Source organism: Filicampus tigris, chromosome 13, assembly GCF_054856515.1.
Source record: "Filicampus tigris isolate MCC_2025a chromosome 13, RoL_Ftig_1.0, whole genome shotgun sequence".
Lineage (NCBI taxonomy): Eukaryota > Metazoa > Chordata > Actinopteri > Syngnathiformes > Syngnathidae > Filicampus > Filicampus tigris.
Genome location: NC_141229.1, coordinates 2,724,940 through 2,748,423, shown reverse-complemented (window position 1 = coordinate 2,748,423; position 23,484 = coordinate 2,724,940). Strand labels below are relative to the sequence as shown.

Genomic DNA, 23,484 nt, shown 5'->3' with positions numbered 1-23,484 from the left:
AAAAAAAAACAAGTGGAGCACCCCATCAGTTTCCTGCATTCAGCACTTTGTCCATTCATCCTCACACATTCTTGCCTCCTTTCTCTGTGCCTGCGAGAGCTGAAAAACGCCCCCCCCACCCTGCACTCCCCTCTTATGGGACTGTCATGCAGAAAGACACTATTGTGCCAGACCGGACCAGCATCCAGTTTCAGCCCTGCCTTGTAATTAAGAAGGGATTTCATGACAGAGGGAGGAAGGAGGTTTGGGGTTAGTAGGCAGAGCTTGACCCGCTTTGGCCGGCCGGCCAGCCGGCCTGGGAGCGAGTGAACCCGACTCCCCTCGCTGACACAACCTCCCCGCTGAGGTTTTGTGTGTGGGCATGCGAGGGAATGGAAATAAAGTTTCAGGCTTACTCGATCCAGCTGTTTTGTTCGTTTACGCTCGTCTCCGGCATGTGTCACTGAGAGGAAGTTTTTTAAGTTTATCCGCCACACTTTTTGCTCACTGAATCACCAGGACGGAAGTGAAATGTCTTGTAAATGAAAACAGATGCCACGCTTGCCCGAGGAAAATAGCATCAAGTGTCGTGGCTCTCCACAAGGTGGTCAATGAAAAACGGCACCTTGCGCAATAAAAATCAAAGGCAGAACGACCAGAAACTGTCCACGGTCACAAAAAAGCCAACGACATACTTGGTCACCTACGTCATGTACGTGTCATATACTGTAATGAATGCAGTGACTCTTCTCGCCAGCTATTCACCATAACCACCACCTTGCACAATAGGAATAAACGCGACTCCGGCACTCTCATTTCAGTCCGAGGAAACCGTGGCCATGGCTGACGTGCTGGAGAGCGGCGGTGCTGCGGGAGGCGTGTCAGCGTCCAGCGTGGATTGGCAGAAGCGCTGCGTGGCTCTGGAGATGCAGCTGCTGAGGTTCCGACTCCAAGCCGGGAAAATCCGGGAGCTGCTGGCTGAGAAGGTAAGAGAGACCGAAGACTCCTTGGTTTATCCCGCCACGAGATTTGGGCGGGACAACTGAGAATTGTCTTGCATGTGCCACCTCTGTTACGGCTCTGGTATGACCTCCTTAGTCGCTAACATTGGACTTGGTGCCCCCCATTCCATTTTGGTGGTCTTGGGCGGAAGAAGCAAGTGTCAGGTGTAAAGTTCTCCGCGCGCAGAGCGATGCGGCCGACGGAACAGTCGCATAGTGTGCAGGCTTCCGCGAGTAGTTAAGCGGCCCATGTTCGGATACAAGTGGTCAACGATATTATAGTTCGCAAAAACTAACATAATAATAACTAAAGCTACAATTGAAAAAACATTTTCGTTCTTATTATTTTTTTTCAATGATAATGCTTTTCAAAAAACGAAAAATAACTGAAACTAAATCATATGTTTATAAAATAAACAAAGCTAACTATAATTATAGCGAAAATGTCATTTCTGTCTTAATATCATATACGAGCAATTCGGGGTTCCATAAATAGGAAAGAAGGTCAAACAGTCATTTGAGAACTGTAGTTTACTTTATTTAATATCTTTAATACCTAATACCTTTAATAACCTTTTTTCAATCTATTACTCGACAAATACTCCATGTATTTGAAAAAATCAATAAAATTAATACTAAAACTAATCAAAGTAAACTATGATGAAGCATTTTCGAAAAAATATAAACTAATCAAAACCAACAAACCTGCCCCAAAAACTAATCAAACTAATTCAAAATGAAATAAAAACTTATTATAACCTGATAAAATTTCAACCGCTGGTTCACTGCGTCGCAGATGTAACAGCCGGTCAGAAATGTACAGTGGCTGTCACTCACACACCCAAAAATGTTTCCACGTTTTAAGGCTTAAGCAAGACCCACCCCGGTACCACCAAGCTGTACAAATACAGTCCAATAGTGGCAACACACTTCCGTCCTTGACAATCACACCATGTTTTTGCGGTTCAATGAAAGTAAATATAGTACAGTATACAGAATGTGGAGCTCTGAGAACTTCTCAGGTCACTGTAAAAGAACTGCTACAAACAAGTGAGACAACCCAGTCCCGGAACCGTGGAAAGTTTTTGGTGGCTCAACTTGAAGCCTTATTTTTTTCCGTGACTAGGCAAGTAAAAACGGTGCACAGACCACAGTAGCACTCGTTAATAAGTGTTTGCGCACGAGGAAACGGTTAAAGCCTGTGAGTCAGTGTTTGGGCAAAGGTGTGATGAACTCCGGTAAACACACGGCGTCCAGTCATTGTGTCTCACCGGAGGTTGGCTTGCACGCTTTTAATATTCAACATGTAAGTCATCGTGGTGCTTCCCCTCAAGAGTCAGGTGGGGAATACCACCGAGGAAAACGCTGACTAAGCGAGATTTGAACTTTGCCCAGCTTGTAGACTTTCTTACTTCTCCCTTTTTGATTCTACTTTTACTTTTTGTCAATGTCAAAGAAAAAGCTGTGTCCAAATACACGGTGTATCATCAGCATCACAAGTACAAATATTTCATAGTTTAATATAGTCGTTGCATAATTTAACAAAGCATGGTATAGCTTAGTAAAGTTAGAGTGTGGTACAATTTACTAGGTAATGGTACACTTTATTAAATAACGATAGCATAGGGTACAGTATTACCGAAGAGCAAAGTATGGTATGTCTCAGTATACTATTCTATAGTAGAGTATAGCATAGTTAACTACAGTGAAGGCCAATACGGTAATAGTATAACGTAACCACCGTTGTTGTGGGATGTTTTCTTGAACGTGCCATGACTCCCATTTTTCTTCCTTTGTCACGTCCTATGGATGTCATGGATGATGACGTTCTCAGCACTAAGCAATAAAGCAACATAAACACACAATGTGTTGACCGGGGTTGAAGTGGAGGCCAGCTCCTTCAGTGAGTGTGCGTGTGCAATAATGTGTGTGTGTGTGTGTGCATGCGTGGGGTGGTCTACTGAGTGACGGCCGTTCCGTCATGTTATTGCTTTTTGGTAAAGGCTGCTTTTTCATGGTCTTCATCTAGTCTCTATTGCCAAGTTAGGAGTGTTTTACACATTGACCCACTTTGGTGTGGAAAAAAAAAAAAAAAAAAAAAAAAAAGCAAGCTTAAGAGCGAGAGTGAAAAAAGAAAATGTGACACGGCGTTTATCTCCCCAGTGAGTGAGGCAGAAGGCCATGTGAGGAGTTCGTTGAGGGTGCATTTGATGGAGGAAAATAAAAGAAATTGATGACAATCACACACACTCGCCCCTAATATATATATATATATATATATATATATATATATATATATACAGTATCGTACAGTGAAGTATTATGTCATTTGGTATAGTATAGGACTTTATGGTAGCATTACCTAGTATAGTATATTATGTTATTGTATAATTTAGCACAGTTTATTATTCTACTCAAATGTATTTATAGAGAACTTTAAAACAATGAGCGCTGCATACAAAGTGCTGTACATGGAGTAAAATCAGACGTACAAAAATAATAGACAGTCAAAACAATCAATTAATAACCTAACCTAGCTTGCCTATTCCAAAGAGAGGGACCGGCAACGTAAAAGGCTCGATCCCCTCTGAGCCTTCGCTTAGTCCGCAGTACTCTAATAGCATCCGGTCCTCTGGGCTAAGGCACCGGGGCAGATGTGTAGAGCTAAAGGACCTCAGAGAGGTAAGGTGGGGCGAGACCATGTCAAGATTTGAAAACATATAATAGAATCTTGAAAAGAACTCTAAAATGTACAGGGAGCCAGTGAAGGGATGCCAGAGTAGGAGTTATGTGCTCCCTCTTCCGAGTACCAGTCAAGAGACCAGCAGACCAACCGAAGACGCTTGATGGAGGATTGGCGGACTCCAAAATAAAGTGCATTACAGTAATCCGGCCGAGATGTGACGAAGGCATGGGTTATTGTTTCTAAGTGCTGCTGTGAAAGGAGAGGCTTTAATTTAGCCAGCTGCACCAATTTGCCCGTCACATTTCAAATCACTGTCCAGTTGTGCTTGTGAGTGTGTGTGTGTGTGTGTGTGTGTGTGTGTGTGTGTGTGTATGCTGATGTCAGCCATTATGCTTGATGACACGCACACATTTGTCTTAGGCTGACTCAGCAAGTCTCCAGTGCAACTGTTGTGTTCAAATAGATGAACAGGCAAAAAGTCGCTCTTCTGTTCCAATTTTGCTGGGTGTCTGCATGAAAGACTTGAAATCTCAACTCCTCCTAACTTCATCCACGCTGGCATCTCTTTGCCCACACTGCATGACTCAAGGTCCAAGAAGGTCGAAGAATACTCTGCGGCGACCACCCACCGGCCGGCTCCCCAGAGTGCCTTGCTATCGCCCTCGGGTGCTTTTCGGTTTTGCTTTGACACTCGTTTGCCGTGTCCCCGCAAAGCCTCTGACTCACTGGCGAGGCTTTTGACTTCATCCCAGCCGCTAAGTGGCAACTTCCGCCCACCCGAGGCTGCTTTCACGAGTGAGGCCTTGTGGGAAGGGGCAAGGCCGCGCGCGGAGGCCATGACGAGCCACAGAAGGACAAAAGGGAAAGGCGCGGACAAGATGGCAGCTGCGTGTCAAATGCGTATAGCGCGTCAAGCAGATTGGACGCATCTTTGCTCTTCTTTCATGTGGGTGACCAGACTCTCCGCACTAAACCTCACTACACGACATTATACTCACTATACATATATACCTCATTACAGTGCACCGCCTTCACTCATTCAACCAACCTGAACCCAGACTAAAACAAACCCCCAAAATTCTCATTGCACTTAAGTTTCTGCTTTCTTGTTTCTCAGCAGCGGACGCATAGCAGAACATGTCGGGCGGTTGGGGAAATACGATTAATTATTGATTAGGACGTTTTCATGTCTCTTGGCCCTGTTGAACTTTCCCACACGCTTCCCAGTGGGCCGGGGAGGGGGGGGGGATTGGTTGGGCTGGGTTTCTACCCCCGACGCGCGAGAAGCCATGGTAACCCGGACGCCTTTGTCTCTTTGACTCAGATGCAGGAGTTGGAGCAGCGGGTGATCGAGGCCGACCAGCGTGCCGAGAGCGCGGAGAAACAGGTGAAAAGGGCAGCTTTTGTCCTGATTTTCAACACGGCTCGCAAATTCATCAGCGTTAACGTTTTCGGGCATTTCAGATCCGCACCATGGAGGAAAAGCTCAAGTCGGCAAACGTCCAAAGCAGTGAGTCTGAAAGCTTATTGTACAAGAAGTACCAAGACCTGACCACCCGGGTTCAAGAAAAAGATGCCACCATCAAGAGATTAGAGATCCAGCTGGAAAAACAGGTGCGAGGGGGTGGAACACTGGTTTTCAAACTGGGGGGGTCCAGGAGTCATCGCTTGGGGGTCCGCAAAATAGTTTGCAATAAATGATATCCTTTTTCAAAAGTTCATACCCGGGAACCGTGGTGCTTTCCTCACTTGTTAAACTTGGACTAAACTTGGAAAATACATATTTTTTTATCTTTGAAAAATACAACTTTATTGTTGTAGGATTTTTTGATCTTGAGAAAATAGATTTTTGTCCCCCCCCCGAAAAAAAAAAAACCCTCATTGTATGGTAGGCCTGGTTGGATGTAAGTGGCATGAAAAAAACTCTCCCCTGTAATCAATCCCTGCAACCTGAATGTTTGAGAAGGCTTGCCATTGAAAAACGGTTTGGATAATCCACACGTAATGTCTACTTTTCTCTTACTCCAGATCGTAGTCAGAGCCCAGGAGGCCAAAATAATTGAGGAGAAGGCGGCCAAGATTAAAGACTGGGTGACGATAAAGCTCCGAGAGGTAAGCGTGAACGTTTGCGTCGCACGCTGGGCATGAGATGTTCAAGACCTGATTTACTAAGATCCCAAATTCAGGTGCTAAATTGGCATCAGATGTAAAAATGTCGGAAACCACTGTATGTAAAAGAGATAAGAGAAATTTGGCAGCGCACTGCAGATGCAAAATGACGTTTGAAGTGACGGAGTTGGAAGTGTCAGTGGAAGACAAATGTTTTCTCTCTTTTGGTATTTTGGTAAGAAAGGGGCCTCTGCGCCGTTGTGAGAATGAACACCGCCGACTGGCTTCCTGGCCAATGGAGGTGGCTCTTCTCATTCACTTTAAAGTCAGCGCGCTAGAGGCACACGGTCTTTGACATTGCGGACGCAGAAATAGACTCGCTGGAGTCCATACAGAAGATTGAAGCGTGCAAAGTAGGTTTAAAAAGAAGTGCAAGCAGACCTCGGCGGGTGAATGATGTGAAGGTGGCCTGGGCCATCACGGATCACCGCTGTGAAGTGGGCACTTGGAGATCGCCTGCCAATTAATTCATTTCTAAAAAGATTCTAAGGCTTTGATGCTCACTCTTGTCCAATCTATGAAGGAAATCCGATAACATCACCACCAAAATCGCATTGCACCATTTGCGCCACAACTTAGACCTGCTCCGCGCTGTCTAGTCTACTTTCAGTTACCAAATTGTCAGGTGCACCAAGGGTGTGTAAAAGAAAACGTCCTTGGCCCGCCTGAACGCCCAGCATGGAGCAGTGCGGTCTGCCAATTTCACGCACACGGTAAACTAGACGTGCCCCGGCACCAAAATCAAGATGCTCTAGTTTTTACGCCAAGTGCATGTGCACCGTCTACAAAAATAGAGCCCTGTGTGTTTTATCGGCAGATGGAGCAAGAGAACCAGCAGCTTAAACAGGCCAACTCGAAACAGACGGAGCAGATCGTCTTGCTGCAGGACAAACTGCAAGGTCGGCAAAGAGATCTCCACCTTCACTTTGTTTTGCCGGCGAAGCTGACAAGCACCGTGTTGTCCCTCAGCTCTTTTAGAGAAACCGGCCACCTGCCCTGACGGATCCCCAGTTAACTCCCCCAGGGCGGACAGCCACCTGGTACCTAGCGGTCCCCGGTTTCCTCTGAGCTGCCCCGGTACGCCACCCTCATCAGACGACAGCAGGAGACCGGCAGTTGCCCGCGGAACCGCCAAGAACTCACCAACGGGTGACTGGTTCTCCGTGTCTATATGTGCTCTGGGATTGACCGGTGACCACGGTTGCAGTTTAGTGGGGCGGTGGTTTTCCTTCACTTTTAGCGAGCAGTCACGTATCACACCACCCTGACTTGTCGAACCAACCTCTGTCTACTCTTTTCTTGCCGTCAGATTCGAAAAGATCTCCAGAACCCATCCGTAAAGGGATTTGCAAAGGCTGCCGTCCAACCTACGATCCTCACTCACAAGGCCAAAGCAGGGAAAGCCCCGGACCAGAACCCCTGGGCTGCTCCGAGGGTAGAGACAACTCCTCAGACGAACTGAACAGCAAGTTCCGCTCCCAGTGCCTCCACTCGTCCTCGTCGTCTTCGTCTTCTTCCTCAGCGTGCGAGATGGCCCAAGGACCCCCTAGATCTCCAAAATCTCCGCTCAGACTCACACCCAAAAGCCCACTTGTGCCACGCTCGCCCTCCACCAATAACCCCTTTCCCAATCCCGCCCCGACGTCGGCCCCGCAGTCGGGCGCCAGCATGACCTTACCCAAGATCCGAACTCCGCTCAGCCCCAGGGACAGCATCCAACTGGTGAAGAAGCACTTCAGCCAGCCCCAGCACAGCCTGGACCGACTCCACCAGCTGGTCAGCATCGACATCATGACGCCCTCGTCCACTTGCTCCACCCTCACCGCCAGCACGTCGCCCTTCTCCCAGCCCGTAGAGGAAACGGACATCGACGACACGTTGGCGGACAGCATGGACGGCGTGGTGGAAGGCTCCGGATCGGAGGAGCTCACGCTGCTGGACGGACCCCCTCTTGTCAGTCTCACAGAGGAAACCGAGAGGCTGGATCCTGACGTTCTGAAACCACCGACGCCTCCTTTACATCGCTTCCCTTCGTGGGTAGGCGAACTAAATGTGAACTTATCAGCATTTTGCAGCTTGAAGTGGGCGTGATAATAGAACTGATTGACTCCCCGCAGGAGAGTCGAATCTATGCCGTGGCCAAGGCTGGAATGAGAGTATCTGAGGCGTCTCCTGGGGCCAGGTACCCCGGTCGAGGTGAGTCCTAACCCCTAATCACCAAGCACTCACCTGCATTCCTTACCCCTTGCCCACTTAAAGTGGAAGTCAAACCAAACATTTTTTTCAAGAATATGTTCTATGCAAGCCCACTATTTGAAACAAGGCATTCAGATGTATTGCGTTTGTGGAATAAGGGTTAATCCACTCGTTTTTAGCCATCTCTGGGGGCGGCCATTTTGTCACTTCTGTTGACTGAAAATCACAGTTTTGCAGGGCTCAGGTAACGACCAGTCACGGCTGACCTGTTTTCTGAAGCTGAGCTGTGATTGGTCGTTACCTGAGCCCCGCAAAACTGCGATGTCATTTTCAGTCGACAGAAGTGACAAAATGGCCGCCCCCTGAGATGGCTAAAAACGGGTGAATTTTGCTGCTTAACTCATATTCCACAAATATGTAATATTATATATAATATGTATATAATTTTTAATATTAATCAGAATGCAGTGTTTCAACTAGTGGGCCTGCTGGGAACATAATCTTGAGAAAAAATGTGTTTAAGAAACATTTGTGGAACCACTTGCAACCACACTCCCCTAACCTCCGCAACCATATCACCCTCAGCCACTGTCAAAGATCTTTTAGAACAGCCGGTCGCAACATCACTCTCACTACTCGTCAACCAACCGTTTGACACAACCGACAGATCGCGACCACATCACAGCCCACAGCCCAGGACTTTATCGAACAATCGTTCAAAACCATAGTCCCCCAAACCCTGTTGGCAAAGCGACCGAGATGTGCAGGATATCATCTCCTGCCACTGTCCAAAACTCTGTCGACCGAACAGATCGCAGTCACGCTCCTCCAAGTCAGTTCATTGACTACAAGCAGCTGTCGCACTTGAATGATAACTTGCTGTGAGTCGGGTCCTGATCCCCGGGTGGCCGGTCACGCGTCATTCAGCAGCCACTCCGGCACGCCGGGGTGGTCGCTTGGGATCCGTCGTCACGGTCTTTAATGTCACTTCCTGCGGCCCGGGGCCCCGGCGCACCTGTGCAGGTGTGGGCTCATTTTTAGGCTTAGACACTCCCTCCTTCAAAGAAAAAGGCTCTTTAGCGGAAAGGCGGTGAGAAAGCTGCTTTTTAATCACGCACGATGAAAGCGACGAGGCCCGGGTGTAATTACGCTCTCCATCGCGACGTCGTTCCTTGTATTTAGCGGGTGGCGTCATCCCCGGCGAGGCTCGGCAAGCGCTGCCAAAAGAGCTGTTGCGGATTATGCGGATGCTGACTCGCCGCTTTCGTTTTTTTTAAATTTTGTCTCATCTTCATCTTCTCGTCTTCAAGACACGTGTGCTGGATATGAAATCAAAGTCTGCTTTGTTCTGTCAAACTGCGATCGTCCCACTTGGATCTAATGTAAAGTTTCTGGTCAGCATTCCTATCAGAGTGCCTCCCCTCGCTAGGAAGGTTGAGCAGCTTGATTCAAATAAAAATTCAAGTCCTTACAAAGAAAACGTAAGCCTACATTTTCTTTGATTTTTTTTTTTTATTCAGATGGTGACAAAGGACAACAGAAAACTCCAGAAAACTGGATGTGGTAAATCAGAAATCTGAAAATGAGTCTCTTTTTGTAACAGAGGCAAGGCGACTTTCACTCCTCCCGCCCGTTTGAAGCAATTATCCGCGTCTGATGAGTATTTTTCATTCATCCATTCACTTTGTGTACCCTTACCCTCGCGGGGGCTGCATACATCTCGTAAATCATTTGAATGGGTGATGTCACGTCGCTGCGTGAAAGCACGCACAGTTCCAATATCCACCCTCCACAGGGTTATCTGTATCGGAGGCGCAGGTGGTGTCAGCTGTGTGGATTAAAAGTTATTTTCTCTTCCAGACGCACCAGACCAGAGTAACCCTGTGAAGGGTGTTTACAGTGTTGCTTCATGTAAACCACAGTCAGCTGCTTTGCGTCACATTTAGACCAAAAATACTTTGGAGCTGCATTTCTTTTTTCTTTATACAGTCAAAAATATCATCATGTAAATTGATGAATATGAATAGCATAAAAGTACATTCATGAAGAAATCCTAACAATTTCAACACAAATATGAATTCAATGTAAAGCAAATTGTAAAATAAGGGAAACATTTCAATAAAATTAGGAGTAACAAATATCAATTAATATACATAGTACATCATTTTTGATTAGATTAATATAAATATATACTGTGCATATTCTAATATAAATGGAATCCAAATATGAATTAAAATTAAATTCAAATAATTATATAACAAATTAAATATGAATATGAATTCATACAACTTAAACTAAAACTAACAATGAAATAAGAATAAAAGAATGCACGTCATGCAATAATGTAAAGTGGCAGGAATGCAGGTAAATTTGGCATCCTAATCGAGACAAAAAAAAAAAATCATATTTATGTATTTGATTTATTTATTTGTGTTTACAAACAGAACAACAACTATATTTTCGCATTAAAAACATTCATTGCATCTGCTGTACGAACTGACGAGTTGATTTGCCTTTAAGGGTCTATCTTGCCTCAGTGCCCAGCGGCCAGTCCGTTTGCGCAGCTGATTTACAAGAACATCAGCGTTCCTGTGTACACCACACTGAAAGGGGTGAGTCAGCCATCGTTGTTTGGCACCTTTATTGCACCAAAGCACACATTTTACACTGAAGGTTTCTGTTTTCGTAAAGATGCCACAAGACAGCGGCGAAACACGGGATCTTGAAGAATCCAACCACGATTCTAGCATGTACACAAACATCAGCCCATGTTACTTAAACAACTCTATCCAGTAGTTAGATTATTAAACACAAACAAATCACCTTCAAATCTTTTTTTTTTTTCCCAAAACAACAAAATTCTTATCTCACACAAAACCTCAATAATCATGTCCAAAGATGCACATTATTAAATGAAATTTTCTGTAGGCGTGAAACGCAGGATTGAAGAGAATTTCTGCAATAATCTTCAGCAAAATCGAGACTGGACTTGAAATACTTCCTGTTTTTACTGTTCTTTCAAATCTAGTGTCAAACAGAATATTGTGCCTCCATCTAGTGGTCGACAGTGGAATTATACACAAAATAAACGGGAGGCAGAACAAAATAGAGTTCCATAAACTGTACCAAAAAATCAGCAAAATTGTTGAACATCTGATTTAGAGTGAATAACAATTTTTGAACAAATCAAATAAAATGGTCACATTTCCGTGTGCTTAGAAAGCCACTCAGATCAGCGCGGAGCCTCTGCGGGATAACGACGACTCGGGTTCCGAGGACGACACTGGCTCCCTGGCCAGCTTGCGAACCTCCGTGCTGAGTCCAGACAAGCGAAGCGGCGTCCCCGGGAGCCCCCGTGCTGTCAAGAGAGGTATGCAAAGAATCACGTCATCACGCTGAATGATGCATTTCATTGGACGTTCCTTCCAGGCGTGTCCATGTCGTCCATCAGCTCAGAGAGCGACTACGCCATCCCGCCCGACGCCTGCTCCCTGGACAGCGACCACTCGGAACCAGAACACAAAGTCCAGAGAACCTCGTCTTACTCCTGTGAGAGCACCGGGGCTGTGAGTATTCATAGGAAAAAAAAAAACAACGAGAATATTATGGGATTTTAATTTAGGGATGGGCGAGTACCGCTACGTATAGATATCAGCCTGATACGGCCTTATTTAAAGGTATCGAGGATGCATGGAGGCTGCCGATACCAGCCACAGATACAAAAAGTATGTCAATCCATGGGAAGATATCACATCATTTTCGGTCTATAATGAGTGCTTTTGTGACTCAGTTTGGTGTCTTGCTATATGCTAGCATATCAACTGCTAGCGCGTTAGCATTTTGGCGATTCTCATCCACACCCGTACTTGAATTACGCGGTGTTGTTGCATTCAGGAGACTCTGGAGAAGTGCGGCTACCTGCTGAAGATGAGCAGTCAGGTGAAGGCGTGGAAGCGTCGCTGGTTCATCCTGAGGAACGGCGAGATCCTCTACTACAAATCTCCCGTGAGTTGGCTCATCCGCATACCAGTAAGACGCACTAAAACAAATTTTATACTTATGTCTGTACACGTGTGATGCTTCCAGAGTGACGTCATTAGGAAGCCTCAAGGTCAGATTGAGCTCAACTCATCTTGCCAAATTGTGCGTGGAGAAGGAGCGCAAACCTTTCAAGTAAGTGCTGGTTCAGTTCAGTTGGTGATGGTAAACCTTTTCTTGCATTTCCGTCTTAAGGTGTTCCAAAATAACTCATATCCGACAAGCCCTGGCTGTTTGTCGCCCTTTTGTTGTAATTAACAAGCACAAGTATTTTGTTTGTCTTTTTGGTTGACGTTTTTGGGCGGTGGATTTTTAATGGAACTGAAAAATGTAAAAAGTCAAGAAATTAGGGTTTTTTCTCATAATAAAATAGTCTTTTAGATCTAGAAAAACAACTTTTTGTTGTTGTTTTGTTGTTTTGTTTTTCAGAAAAACATCAAAAATACTTTTTTTCTTATTTAAAAATCAAGCAATAAAATATTGTTGGTCTTTTTTTATAACTAAACACTTTTAAATACAGTTAAAATACGTTTAAGCATGTTTATTAAACAACTTTTCAGATTCTCAACATATTAGTTTTTTCTATTCCTAATTTTTAATCAAGCAAACAACAAAAATCGGTTCCTTAATTTTTCTGATATATATTAAAAATGAAATCATACAATTTGTACTTTTTTATGTTCAATTAATTCATTTAAAAGCAGCCTGCATGTCTGGACGTGTGTGTTGACTTTGTTCCAGTTGATTACGGAGAAAAAGACTTTCTACCTGACGGCGGATTCGCCCAACATCCTGGAGGAGTGGATCCGAGTCTTGCAGAACATCCTGAAAGTTCAGGCCAGCAGCCCGGTCAGTGTGGAGCCCATCTCCGCCAAGCCCACAGTGACAGGCTGGCTCACTAAGGTACCACCACCGTTGGAGAGAGACGTTACTTCAGTACTCCAAAAAAGGTTTCGGACAAGAACCGAGGGTACAAGCTCTTGGTGTGCATACGAAAAGTGGGGGGAAAAATCAGGGACAACAGAATTTTTTTGTTTTTTTCAGTTAATAAATAAACCACAAAATGTAGACTTCTTCTTACTGTAAAGAAAATAGAAAAATAGAAAATAGAAAAATCTGAACGTTTTGTCTTTTTATAAAGATTTGCATGAAATATTCCCTCTTTCTCCGCAGGTGAAACATGGGCATTCCAAGTTGGTGTGGTGCTGTTTGGTCGGAAAAGTCTTCTACTACTATCGCAACCAGGAAGACAAAGTGAATAAACATTTATTTACAGTTACACTAGTTAGCAACTAGCACGCTAGTGGCTAGAAATGGCGAAACTAGCATCAGCAAGTTGTTTGTATCGAACTTGTTAGTGCTGAGCTAGTTAGCTAGCAAGCTAACGGTCCTAAGGCTAAACTATTGCATGAGGAACCAAGAACAAATAGCTCACCTTTGAACTTAAACAAACTGTTACCAAGAATGCTCTAGTTAGCTGCAATCATGCTAAAAGTCCTCACTGTACAGTGAAGGCCAAGTTAACATTAAGGAGCAAGAAAAAGCGGCTCCCTTTGAGCTATTTAGCCGCTAGCACGCTAACAGTCCTCACTGCCTAGCAGGGGTCACCAGTCTTTTTGAAACTGAGAGCTACTTTGTGTGTATCCTACTGGTTAATGAAGTGCTACCAGTTTGAAACACACTTCTGAAATAACAAATTGGCTGAAATTATTAATAGTTAAACAAAATATTGATAATTAATTATATTTGTTTATGTGAAGACAGTGATCATGTTGTCCTTGGGGGCTACCTGCCCGCGGGCACCAAGTTGGTGACTTCGGGAAACTAGCTATGATCTAACATGCTAGGAGTATAATTTTGTTGAGTTAAATATTGAAATAGCATCCACTTCTCAGTTGCCACTGGGCCAGCTGCAGCTACGCTCGGCGTCCGTCCAGGAAGTGGACCGCTCGTGCGATTCGGACGAGGACTACGAGGCAGGTGTTCGCGGCAGCTTCCTGTCGTCGCACTGCACCCTGGTGGTGAAACCGGGTGACCAGAGCCCCTCGTACCTCCTCGTCGGCACCAAACAGGAAAAGGTCAGTTAGCCGTGACAACCTTCTGTGAAACTTCGGGATGCTCACGGCGATTTCATGGACAGGACGCGTGGTTGTACCACTTGTGCGTGGCAGCAGGAGGCGGCGCCAACCTGAAGGTGGGCACCGAGTGCGAGCAGCTCATTGGTAGGCTGCTGGACGCAGATGGAGACGCAGGTGACTGACACGCAAATTGCTACCACCTACGTCATGGTGGTTTGGGATTTTTTTGTTTTTTGTTACACTATGATTGCAAGTCAGTTGTAAAGAAAATAGGGTGGTGTGATTATTTGTGAGAATAAAGTTGTAATGTTACGACTGAAAAAAGTGGGAATTTTAGGGCAAAGACTTGATAGAAGTTTTTAAAAAATTGAAAATAAGTAATAATTTTACAAGAGTAGTCCTTCAAGATTAAGATTAGATTTTTTTAAAGATTTTTTGTAATTTGTTTAATTTTTTTTTTTTTTAATGTTACAAGAATAATGGAATAGTTCAAGGAAAAAAAATGAGTTTCTGAATTTTGCCTGGACTTGAGAAAAATGCCCCAATTTTAAAGGAAAAAATTCATACTGTATTAGTTTTTATTTTTGTATTATTAAATTATTCATTTCAAATTAATCTTCTCAGAATATGTTTTTACAAAAAAATCTTATTTGTATTATTTTATCTTTTTTTTTTATTGTAATCTTACAAAAATGAAATTGTTTATTTAGAAAAAAAACATTTTAAAATTGGGAGAATAACTTGTATTTTTTTTAACTACTTTAGAAGAAAAAAATCTTTGGTCATTTCATCCTGATATGCCCTCTTCACTTCCCCTTGTAAAATCCGACTTATATATATCTTTTTTTTCTCTCTTGGTATATATTTATGACCTTAGTGTAATGTGGCCCTTCAACTTCTTTGTTTGGCCTTGTTCCATTAAAATTTTCTTAAAGCTAAGGAGTTTGGGCTGTGCACAGCCATATCCTCCGTGACACAAAATACTTTGACTGCACAATTCTCAGTTGTTGCTTTAAATGGGCAGACGTTTCGTCAGCGCCAAGTTATTTTGACGTCGGCGTCGAGAGCCGGCAGACGGTGTTTACAACCGTCACTCGCTCACTCGCCGTGTCAGCTGCTGAGTGATGACAGCCGATGTTGTAGCGTTGTTGTTTTTCTTTTGTTTTCCCAGAATGCAGCCTGTGGCAGAGCGACGCCTTGAGCTTTTCCAAGGAAGGTCTGCGCTCACCGCTCACCACGTTGCCCTCGGACGCCCTGCAGACGGAAGCTCTCAAGCTCTTCAAGGTCCAACTCGACACATGTCGGTCTTCAAATATAATGAAATCAATAATAATACAATCAGTAATATTAATACTATAAACGGATATCATTTATATTTGAAAAACATTTCAACTATTGGGGTACCAAAAAAGATTAAAGATTACTAATAACACATCATGCTTGAAGTAAATTACTGGATACAATAAATTAAATCCAAACAATTGAAATTATACTTTTAAAAGAAAAAATACAAATGCCAAAATATGAAAAAACATCAGTACAATTACTACTATTTATCGTTTACATATAGAGCCTACTAGAGTATCTAGAAAAGTTTTTCTATTGATACATAATAGCATATATTTTTAACAAATTAAATACAATTTAAAAAAAATAAATGCATCCAAAAGTGCACATATTATCTTTGATCATTTTTAGTAATGTATCTCATGTTAACAAATGGAATAATTATATTTACTTATGTACTGGCGTATCAAGAAGAAGAATTATAATAATATTATTATTACTATGACTGTTATTATACTCATACCTTTGTTTTTGTTTGTACTTTGTAGCTATATTATTAATACAAGTGTATATGTGTGAAAATTGCTGCTGTGAAAATTGAATTCCTCTCTCAGGATGATGAAAGTATTAGTAGTAGCATTTAGCCATTATCAATAAATAAACATTTTTTTAATCATTTTTAAAAATCTAAAAAAAAAAATGGATCGAAAAAGTTTTCACATTTCTAAGATAATCCTGCCACACGAAAACTATGGCTACACTTTGCTGCCTCCAGCTGGAGACTTTGTGTAACAACACCTGTTGCGTGTGTGGTGTGCAGTCATGCCAGCTGTTCATCAACGTGCTGGTGGAGTCTCCATGCGTGGACTATCACACGTCGCTGGCGCAGAACGCCCTGCAAGTGTGCCTGTCGCACCCGGAGCTGCACAACGAGATGTACTGTCAGCTCATCAAGCAGACCAACCGCCGCACCCCGCACAACTACTCCGTCACTCAGGTTTGCGGCGTTTAAAGAGTATGAGCGCCTTCTTCCTCTTCCTGGACGTGAATCGTTTCCGTTTCTTTTTCGCAGTGCTGGCAGCTGCTGTCGTTGTGCGTGGCGCTCTTCCTTCCCCAGCAGCACTTCCTCTGGTACCTCAGGCAGCACCTGCACCGAAACGCCGACCCCAGGTGAGATACATCCAGGAATCTTCCTTTTATGGTCAATAATGGCTATAATGAAATGATAACGGACAACCTCCCGCGCCAACCCACTGTTTACCATCCCGTTTCCCCGGTTGCAGTAGCGACGTGGGCAAGTACGCCGTGTACTGCCAGCGCTCCGTGGAGCGAACGCTGCGCAACGGCGAGCGGGAGGCCAAACCGTCACGCATGGAGATCGTCTCCATCCTGCTGAGAAACCCCTACCACCATTCCCTGCCCTTCAGCATCCCGGTGCACTTTATGAACAACACTTACCAGGTAAGTAGCTAATTGTGTGTCGGTGAAGTCGCCCATTGGTTGAGGGTTCGACCGGACTCGTTTTGGTTGTTGAAGGCGTTTCACACCGTATCCAAAAGGCTCGTTGAGTTGTAAATTTTAGGTGTGGAGTCTCCGGTGGGTGTGACGCCTGGGGGTGGGCACATGTGGCTTGTTGCGCATGTTGCCAGGTGTGGCTGGCGAATGACCATTCTAGTCATTCACTTACCTGTTGGCAAAACGTCTCACTAGTGGCCGCTTCTATCGCTAATATCGGCCTAATTTGCAGTATTGGACCGATACGATACGATACCGTGACGTCATTTTTTTTCCCCAATATCGGTCCGATAATTATCGTGCATCGCTATTATTAATGCAAAAAGAAAATGAAATATTGAATTGCATCATAATAGGACGACTCGACGTCAATTCAAATTTTGAACTGAAAAAGTCTTTTGGATGAAATGTGTCCAAGAAATAAGAAGAGTCCAGTTGTCTCCCTTCAACAACTTTTCCTCCGGCAGGTGGTGGGTTTCGATGGCTCCACCACTGTGGAGGAGTTCCTCAACACGCTGAACCAGAGGATAGGCATGCGCAGTCCCCAGCTGTCCGGCTTTGCACTCTTTACCGATGACCCGTACGGAAAAGACCTGGAGCACTGCTTGTTGCCCTCCGCCAAGGTGTGCCAAAAAGCATCTTTGCTCCCTAAAAAGCTAAATGGACCTTGTTAAACTCCGTGCATAACATTCATATATTATCAGGGTAACTTTCATAACTTTGTTGTTCTTTTTTTTTTTTTTTCACAGATTTGCGATGTTATTTCCAAGTGGGAGCAGGCCCTCAAGGAGCAACACCCGGGGAAAAATGAGGGCACGCGGATTGTACGCTTAACTTACAAAAACAGGTAGGACGTTTCCGCTATGGAGGCAAAATTGACTCTAATTAAGTTGACCGCATAATTTTATTCATAACTTCATTCTGCTGAGTATACCCATTGAAAAGCCCATTCGATGTTTGTTTATTTATTCATATATGAGTGGTGGTTAAGAAAATAAAGTAATCAATAGATTAATGGTACAAATGTAATATTTTATGCACAGTGTTTGTGCGATTGGTGATAAATTAATAAAATAATTAGATGTAATGTATTAAAAAAAAACAAGAAACCAGAATTTTGTATAAATGGAATTAAGATGAAACAAAATGAAATAATCACTCTTCTTTTTTATTGCGGCTCAATGTTGCAAATAAAAAACGAAACGGGCATGGAAACAGAAGTTCGGCATTAAGAGAGTCTGGTTTCCCATTAAAAACACCATTTGAAATTTTTCATTGTATGAAAATATGAATGTATTTTACCTTAAATATGAACATTAATTTGAAGAAAACATATTAATCACATTATATATATATTATAAAATCATAATGACAAATATTTTAGACATAAATAATAACGTGATCAAATTATTGATTTCATTACTTGGGCTGAAAAAATTATTGAAAATTCATAGATGAATGAAATGACTTTTATAAAAAAAAAAAAACATTTTAAAGTTAAGACGATGTAAATCTAGGTATCCAAATGCGGATGCAAATATGGCACTGGCATGGAAACAGAAGTTCAGAACCGTCACTTTTGTACCCTCCACCTCCACCCCGCAGGCTTTGCTTCCGTTCTCAGGTCAAAGGCGAGACGGAGCGCGAGCGCCTCCTGCTAGCCCATCAGGTGAATGACAACGTGCAGCAGGGCCACTTCCCCGTCAACAAGGAGCTGGCGCTGGAGGTGGCCGCCCTTATGGCGCAGGTATTCCCCCCACCAAAAAAATTTACGGTTTTTCCTGGCTCCAACCCTTCTGATAAATCACACTCCACTGGCTTAAACAAACACTTTCCCTGTGAAGTAATCTTTCTTTTTTTTTTTAATGATTTATTCTACTCAAATATACAAATGTTTCATGTAAGTAAAGTCTGGCAATATTATGCAGCATGTCTTTGGGCCGGGTACTGATCACCACAATATTTTTTTCCATTTTTTTGTCTTCGAGGAAAGTAATATGAGTGATGTCTGGAATGATTTTTTGAAGGTGGAGCATGGCGATCTGGAGCGAACGTCCGCCGTCGCCGCCGCCGCCCCCTCCTCGTCCACCTCGCCCTCCCCGCCCACCTCGCCTCAGTCCAAGTCTCAGCTGATGCTCCTGCAGGCATTGGAGCGCTTGTACCCCAAACGCTACAAGCACAACTGCAGCGCCGAGCAGCTCAGGTCAGTCAGACTTTTTGTGCTTGCTCCCCACTGGACACTTCATTAGGTACACCTTCCGGAGAACATCCCAATGTGAAAACTGGAGAAGAAAGGAAAATATTTGTTATCAACTTGTTTGTAGTTTGCATCATGCCAAGAACTGGTACAAATATTTCTGTTTTGTGAATGGGTCAAAATATTCGAAATAGCTCTCAGTCTGATACATTGCAATCTACGACCCCAATAATAAACATACTGTGAGAAACATGGACCTCATTTTTTTTTTTTTACATGCTTTATTAAAATTAATTATTATCAGTTATATTATAAAACATTTATATCAGATAATTCAAAGTTAAAAACAAAAAGGTTACAATTTTTTTTTTCTTATTCTTTCATATTTTTAGAAAAAAAAAAATACCGGTAATGTTTTTTTCATTCAACCATTATTGGTAATGGTTTGTATATCATTTTGAAAAATAACATGATTGGTAATTAGATAATTAGGTAAGAAGATCATGTTAAAATGAAATCAAATAATTGAATTCAATATTCTTGTATGTATTATTGCTCGTGTGAATAAGTTAAAAATAATTACACATTGTATTATTTAACAATAAAAAAAAATCAACAATAAGTAATGAAAAATGAAAAAAAAAGGTGATAATAGGTTTGGTAGTAAAATTTAAGAAAATAAAGTCATCGCATTTAAATTTTTTTTAATCATATTATAATATAAATAATATAAAATTAATATTATTAAGAAAGTAAATAATAAGAAAAGGACACTTCCCATTAATATGACATTACAGCTTTATTTTATATCGTCAATGTATATGATACTATGCTGAATTATTTTCTTTTATTTTTTTGTCATTATCTGTGATTTGTTTACACCTTTCCTCTCAGCGCAGGTTTAAATGAATTAGTCGTCATTTGTCCGCTGAGTGTGCATATTGTTGCCTCCTATTCAGGGAGCTGAGCGAGCGTTTGGCCGCGAGGTGGTCCACGCTACGCGGCTGCAGCGCGGCCGAGTGCGTGAGAATTTACTTGACGGTGGCGCGCAGGTGGCCCCTGTTCGGTGCCAAACTCTTCAGCGTCAAGGTACGACCATTTTCATGTCAACGCCTTTTGAAGGCGCCGTCACAAATCAAAACTCGGTTTTCCGATTGGCTTTAGCTCCCATTTAACAAAGGTTTTACGTGCGGCCGCGTTTGCAGGCTGCGCCGCCCGCCCCTCACGAGCAGGGCCCGGCCTGGTTGGCGGTCAACGAGGACGGGCTGTGCGTGCTGGACTACGCCATGGTCGCTTGCTAGTATCCCCAAAATTGCCAGCCAGACAGAAGATCTAGCAAATTAACGCCACTGTTTTTGTTGTTGTTGTTTTGTTTTAGCACACGCTGGCCTCGTACGCCTACCAGTCGGTGGTCACCTTTGGCGGCTGCTGCGACGACTTCATGGTGGTCGCCAGCCAGCAGAAGGAGCCGGCAGGCGGGAAGCAGAGCGTGGAAAAGCTGCTGTTCGCCATGGCCAAACCTAAGGTAACCGCCGCCTGTATGACGTCGACGGTGGTGCCAACTCAAAGTCTCAAATCATCTTTCGCCATTGAAATGAATGGAAATGTCAATAATCTGTTCCAGCCTCACAAACGACAACGGCTTGTATTTTTATTTCATTAGAAAAATTGTAACGCGGAAACATGATTCATGTAAAAATAAGAAAATAGGAAAAAAAAAATGGAGATAAGTGTTTTTCACATGACAGCGACGATATGCGTTTCTCATTGTAGCATTAGCATTAAGCTAGCGGACTAAAGTCTGTGTGTTTGTTTTAAATACACAACATGGTATTCTCATAGTTTGATGTTTACTTTGAGAGTTTACTTCAACAAGTGGGAGTGGCATTAAACTTTTTTTTTTTTTTGTAAGAATAAGATTTGTTCACCATTTGGCAAAATGCTGTAACCGTTTGCACTTGCCAGCAACCAAAGCACAAAAAAAACATTTTAAAAATTGATGGAACAACGGCTCGTATGTTGGAAAAACAAACCCTACGTCCAAAACCTGTTCATGCCAGTCTGTTTTTCTTCGCCCCCCAGATCCTGGAGTTGACTCTGCTCATGGCCAGCTACATGAACCACTGGACCCCGACCGCCCCGCCCAACGTCTCCCAGCAGCCCCTAGCACACTGGGACGCCGACGCCCGCCACTTCCCCGCCATGAACTACACCACCAAAGTCCCCACACTACTCTGACCATCGCAACAAAAGAGCTTAGCTCAAGTCTCTTTTCTTTGTTTTTAGCCAGCTGCCTCGTGAAAATGTGTCACAAATGATCAGTCATTAGGTACGCTATCCTGCTAGCTTGAATTAACGAACGCCTCTCCCACTGCACGGTATCGACTTAGCTTGAAAATTCTGATACAAAAAAGTTCGACAAGTTCTCATAGTTTTTCTTAAGTCTCCTGTAGGATAAAATTCATTCTCTATCATCAATTTTATTTGGATAGCTGGTAACTAATCAGCTCTTCTCATTAGCAGTTGGTACAACTATAAACGCACATTCCATCATGTTAGCCCAACCCCAGCCTCCTGTTGGATAAAATTTGTTCTCCAACGCTGAGCTAGTATGGTTTTAACAGCTTCCCTGTGGTGCTAACCTCCAAATGCCGCAAAATCGTGACAAGTAGACTACTGTGCAGTGGAAATCTTTTCAAATTTGGTTTGTTTGTTTTGGGAAAACAGTAACGCCCCCAGTCCCCACCCCCTTTTTTTTTGTTGTTGTTTTGTTTACATTGTGCTTTTTCCGACAATAACTTTATTGTGGCTTTTGATTGACAAAAATGTTGCCTTTTTATTTGCTCTAGAAGTAAATCTTGTTTTGAATGGTACCTGTGATGACTTACAAGGTGTCTGACTCAATGCTGCCACCGACTGGACATGGAGGACTATACACAGTTTTACTTTAGTATTGTGACGTGTGCATAAAAATGGGACAGAACCACTAACGACTTCTTTAGCGCCGCGGCTAACATGTCTGGCATTTTACAAATTTTACAGAAAATAACTTAATGCTGAAAAATGACTTGAACACTTGTTTGTGGACAAAGCGTTAATTTATTATTATTTCCAAACCACTTTTTGGGAGGGGCTTTGACTGAAAAATGTCTGCCAAGCTCAAAAAAGCAAAACGTTTTGAATTAATGGCATAATTTAAGAACGTGTGTTTATTCTAGATTGTGAGCTACAAATGTTTGTGTGTCCCATGAAAATAAAGTGGTACAGTTGTTGAATTGAAATGTGTTCATTTTTATTTTTTCCAGTGTTTCAACATCCTGGTTTTCACATTCAGTTTTGTTTTGACTTTCACATTCATGTCAGTGTTATAGAATGTTGAGGAGAGGCCTGCTCCAAGTGGCCATTTGTTTTTTTTAACTGTTTATTTTCATGTACATTTCAAGTGACACGTATCCGCTATGGCTGTGTTTACACATGAAACAGCCTGCATGCAATTCTCCCAACCAGGACCTAAATAACTGCATAATTGTTTGTGGGCAATACAACAAGATTTAATAAAACAAATATTACATTTTACATAACAGTTAGTTGGCCTGAGATGACTGTGTTTCTCAATTGTGTCCTTTATTTATTTACAAATCAGAGGCATTTATGCTGCAACCAGGTGGAGACTACTCAGTAGAACGCATGACACAGTAAGCTAATGTTAGCTTGTGTGTCAGAGTGAGTCACACAAAATATATATATAAAATATTTGACTGCTTTTTATGCATTCTATTTTGTATTTTATTATTTATATGTTAATGTTTTATTGTGGATCGTGCTACACATTCTGACTTGTTTTGAAAAGTACTATACAAACTTACACTTGTCAATACATTTAAAAAATATTTAATCAGGGATGCTATTAAGTCATAATTTTTTGGGGGGTGCTGATTCCGAATCTGGCCTTGTTTTTTCACTAGAACATCAGGTTCTCATCATAATAATAGAATAATAATATGTATGTAATATATGATTTAGTCATTAGAATTAATTATAGAATTAAGGGCTAGGTTCAGCAACAGGTAATGTGCAAAATGCTATAGGTAAAATTTGAAACCAACAGCAAAAATATCTCCAAAAATATATGACCTAGAAAAAAATGCATTTTTGAAATTAGCGTCCAAAATACATTTTGGGACACTCAAGCCATCTCCGATTATTCAAAATTTGCTGTTGACCAAAGTTATTGATAGCTTGTTCTGACTCTCAGCTTGTCCCATCAGAGGTCTCCACAGTAAGTCACTTGCATGATTTGTTGGTTTTAAATTATTTTCATCATTTTATATTTGTAAA

At 42.6% G+C, this 23,484-nt stretch overlaps 1 protein-coding gene across 1 annotated transcript; it reads left to right on the top strand.

Moving 5' to 3' along the window:
• The first annotated feature begins 800 nt into the window (after positions 1–800).
• Positions 801–22,690, top strand: plekhh1 (pleckstrin homology, MyTH4 and FERM domain containing H1). The gene is made up of 29 exons (XM_086049658.1): positions 801–965; positions 4,991–5,053; positions 5,131–5,280; positions 5,695–5,778; positions 6,653–6,734; positions 6,805–6,984; positions 7,145–7,872; positions 7,953–8,031; positions 10,552–10,643; positions 11,251–11,401; positions 11,461–11,597; positions 11,926–12,036; positions 12,118–12,204; positions 12,811–12,972; positions 13,243–13,323; positions 13,965–14,147; positions 14,210–14,321; positions 15,319–15,431; positions 16,255–16,431; positions 16,507–16,604; positions 16,718–16,895; positions 17,417–17,572; positions 17,699–17,796; positions 18,555–18,696; positions 18,977–19,152; positions 20,106–20,235; positions 20,352–20,435; positions 20,525–20,671; positions 21,229–22,690. Exons 1-29 carry the CDS (start codon positions 819–821, stop codon positions 21,382–21,384), a joined length of 4,284 nt encoding a protein of 1,427 aa, XP_085905784.1. The 5' UTR covers positions 801–818; the 3' UTR covers positions 21,385–22,690.
• Positions 22,691–23,484: the final 794 nt, after the last annotated feature.